The sequence below is a fragment of the Tupaia chinensis genome, unplaced genomic scaffold (genome assembly GCF_000334495.1).
Source record: "Tupaia chinensis unplaced genomic scaffold, TupChi_1.0 Scaffold000407_1, whole genome shotgun sequence".
Lineage (NCBI taxonomy): Eukaryota > Metazoa > Chordata > Mammalia > Scandentia > Tupaiidae > Tupaia > Tupaia belangeri.
Window position 1 is genome coordinate 561,334 of NW_006159909.1, and position 4,146 is coordinate 565,479.

The 4,146-nt window shown below is 47.2% G+C and overlaps 1 protein-coding gene across 1 annotated transcript in view; it reads right to left on the reverse strand.

The window, feature by feature from the left end:
* The window catches only part of COPRS (coordinator of PRMT5 and differentiation stimulator), a 7,878-nt gene that overhangs the window by 1,360 nt on the left and 2,372 nt on the right, over positions 1 to 4,146 (reverse strand). The window contains exon 3 of the mRNA XM_006154375.3: positions 3,239 to 3,305. Within this exon, the coding sequence (XP_006154437.1) occupies positions 3,239 to 3,305 (67 nt within the window). The remainder of the gene's footprint in view (positions 1 to 3,238; positions 3,306 to 4,146) is intronic.

Genomic DNA, 4,146 nt, shown 5'->3' on the forward strand with positions numbered 1-4,146 from the left:
GGACCCAGCGGCTTAAACTCACACCGGGCGCGTGTGCTTGCGTGCCCAAGATCCCGAGAGGAGAATGGAGGAGAAGGGATTGCAGCGTGGCCATCCCCCCTGGGGGGTGATTTCTCGCTTTCTATCTCTCTGTCTCTCTCTGTCTTTCTGGCGAGCGCACGCAAAAATCTCTCAAAAAAAAAAAAGATTTTATTTATTTTATTTTAATTTGACCAAACAAGGACAGAGTGAGAGAGAAAGATGTAAAGTGAGAAAGCAAGCTGCCAGGTCCAGGACTTGAACTGCGGTCAGCCATGTGGGAGTCCAGTGCCCTTAACCACCACGCCACCTGCTGGCCCTTGTCAGGATTCTTTAGCCACCTGCACATTCTTTGATATTGTTCTTTTTTTTTTTTTTTAAAGAAACAAGGTAGATCATTTTTCAGTAAGATGTTTTGCCTTAAATGAGGCCATGAATGCGCAGGTCCCGTAATTGACACAGGGGCAAGGCAGTCTAAATTTTCAGATGGTTTACATGCCATCGAGGTAAAGGGCCTCTGGAAAATGATACATTTTCACAAAAGAAGCCTAAATTGGAGCTTTGCTCTTCTAGTCCTACCTTCAGTCTCAAACGGCATGTCAGAGGTGAGCGTAGGGATAAGGAGGACCAGAGAGAAGGCAGGCAGAAGAGCAGAGTCCGCCCAGCCGCAGAGGCAGCCACTACATTCCTCCTCTGGACAGTGGAAGATGCTGGAAGGAACTTTTTGTTTAGGCTTTTTGCCATAGAGCACATGCACTCATCAGAGACAGAGAGAGGGAAGATGAGAAATCAGCCCCCTGGAGAAATGGCCACACCACAATCCCTTCTCCTCCACTCTCCTCGTAGGATTTTGGGCACACACGTACACACACGTACACACGTACACACACACACACGTGCCCAGCCTGAGCTTCAAGCCATGGGGTCTGGGACTCAGCCATGTGGGAGGAGTCCAGTGCCTTAAAGACTATGCCATCTGCTGGCCCCAAAAGGTATATTTTCAAAAGGTCTCATAATAATGGAAGAAAATCTAGAAAAAGATCATGGCTCTCCATGGATATCATGCAGACTCAAAACCAGGAACAGAATCAGTCTAAAAACAGCCACACTATAACAGCAGTAACAGCACCTATAAGCAATATAAAAACAATTCTGGGCGTGGGGCCTGGCACCAGACTGCCTGGGTTCAAATTCCTATTCTGCCAAGTACTGGACGTGTGACCGAGAGAAACTTACTTAGTACCTTAAACACAGAATGATCATAGACCCAACAATTCTACTCCTAAATATGTACCCCAAAACACTGAAAACAAAACAAGGGTACTCCCAGCAGTGCTATTCACAATCACCCGAATGCCCACCAAAGCATGGAGAGACAAAGCGTGGTACAGCCCTGACTTAACCCAGCCATAAGAAAGACCCAACTGCTGACACATGCTACAGCATGGACGGTCCGTGGAAATGTTAGGCAGTGAAAGAAGCCAGACACAAAAGGCCACACGTCGTCTGATTCCATTTATAGGCAACTCACATTAGCCAACCAGAGCAAGTAAGTCCATAGAGACAGAAAGCAAATCAGTGGTTGCCAGAGAAAGGGGGGAATGGAGAGTGACTATGGGGGCTTCTCTGGGGGTGCTAATAATGTTCTGCAAGTAGGTAACGGTGATGGTTTCACAACACTGTCACTGTGCTAAATGCCACTGAACAGCATGCTTTAAAAATAGTTAAGTGGTAGGACCAACAGGTGACATGGAGGTTAAGGCACTGGATCCCACATGGCCAACTCCATCGTTCGAGTCCCAGATCCTGACTCTTGAAAATCACACTGGGTGCACATAGGCATGTCCAAAATCCTGAGAGGAAAATGGAAGAGAAGGGATTATAGTGTGGCCATCCCCTCTGGGGGTGATTTCTCACTTTCCCTGCTTTTTTTGTTTGTTGGTTTTTGTTTGTTTGTTTGTTTTAAGACAGGTTTTTGCTATAGGGCACATGTGCTCGCCAGAAAGACAGAGATAGAAAGTGAGAAATCACCCCGGGTGGGGGTGGCCAAGTTGCAATCTCTTCTACTCCATTCTCTAAGGATCTAGGGAACGCACGCACACGCGCCCGGCATGAGTTTAAGCCGCAGAGTCCAGTACTCAAACCATGGTCGACTATGTGGGAGTCCATCTACGTAACCATTACACTGCCTGCTGGTCCCTCTCATTTTCCCTCTCTCTCTCTCTCTCTCTCTCTGGTGAGCACATGCACTCTATAGTAAAAAATAAGTGGTAAATTTACATTATGAATCTTTTTTTTAATTGCCAGAGGACACCAATGTTATATATCTTTGATGACGATTACATTTTTTTAACTCAACTACTTTGTTATCTGTTTCCTCACCTGTAAAATGGAAACCATGTTGAATTTACTTTAAAAAAAAAAAGGGGGGGGTGGAGACAAAGAAACACTTAGAACGGTACCTGACACACAGCGAGTACTTACTGGTGAGAGCACAGCTGCTGTGACTACCATCACGCGCCTGATCTAGGCTAGCACTGTCCACCAGAACTTTCGACAGTGATAGAAATGTTCTACAGTCCGTGCTGTGCGCCAGGGCAGTGCTAGGCACGTGTGACCATAAAAGGTGGCTTAGCTAACTAACGAACTGAATCTCTCATTTTACTGGGCTGTCAGAAAAGTCATGGTGTATTTTTCTATGCAAAAATGTGACATGACTTATCCAACAACCCAGTATTTAATTTTAGTTCATTTCGCATCAGTGGCTAGTGGTTACTAGACAGGACAGTTCTAGATATTCTCGCTCAATTCTCCCAGCAGCTCTATGAACAATATGAAGCTATCATCAACCACGTTTTAAAGATGAAAAAAAGGATAAGTAACTTATCTAAGGCTACAAAACCTGAGCCCAGGACTCTCAGACCCAGAGCAGAAACTGAACACAATTTTGTTAGGCTCCAAAGCCTGTACTCCACTATTCCGAGTTGTTTCTCTCAGGGGAAGGGACAGGATTAGACACAAGAAAAGCCCAGGACTTCCCTTAAGGAAGCTCCAGGAGAACTTCCGAAGCGGGGCTTTGTTGAAACGATGGGCAGAGAAGGCAACTCGGCAGCCAAGAATCCCGGCTAGAAAGACAGTGAACAAGGTTCTTCCAGGGACTGTCCCTCTCATCACCTCCTCGGTCTCTCCCAACATCCACCCGTCTCTGCTGTCTACTTGCCTAGTCGATCCATGGCCTTCTCAGTCTCTCCCTCCTGACCAGAGTGGTCGCCTGCGGCAAGGCCAGCCTGCGGGAAGAAGAAACGATTACCCAGGACGTGGGCATCTGGAGTGTGCCAGGTATTAAGCCACTGCCTCTCAGTTCCAAACTGCCTTCATACTGCCCTTCATGACATGGGGTTGGGACTCTGCAACCCACATTTTTGCTTCGCCTAGACTGGGCACGGCTGGAATGAGTAGGGCCTTCCTTATTCCTGTAGGCACTGCCCTAGCCACACCGCTTCATCCTGCAGGAAGCACGCCTTCCTGGTCAGCCACCGCAGTTTCCAGTGCTGCTGGCACTCGCACAGCCAGCCTCCGCACCCAGCTCTCTTCAGGGGTGTGGGTCCCACGTCTCAGGACTCCAGCACCAGATGGGGCAGCATCCCCTCCTCAAAGGCTGAAATTGCAGCTCCCAGAGCTCTCTTCTAAGCTTTAAAATATTAAATTATCCCTTTGTTCTCTGAGGTTGGTAACTGTTCCCTGCAGTTGCTACCTTCACTTTTTTATTTTTCAGTTACTTAATAGCTTTATATCTAGAAACAACTCTATAAAAATCTGTCTTCTCCCTGACACAGGGAAAAGAGCTTCTTATCAAAACTCCTCTTCAGAGCTGAGCACTGAAGGGAATACTTCTAATGGCACTGGAGACCTTGTTCCCTCTGCTCTCATTACTCCAAACTTCCTGAAACCGTTACCCGCAAGCTCGCTAACAGAACAAGAAACACAGCTTGCATGAGAAGACGCAACTTCAACCCCAGCTCTGCCACCCTCAATTCAGAGTGGGATCTGGACACATCACATCTACCACCATGCCTGGGTATTCGCTGGAAACTGTTAGTGGTGACATTTATAAACACCCAGCAGGAA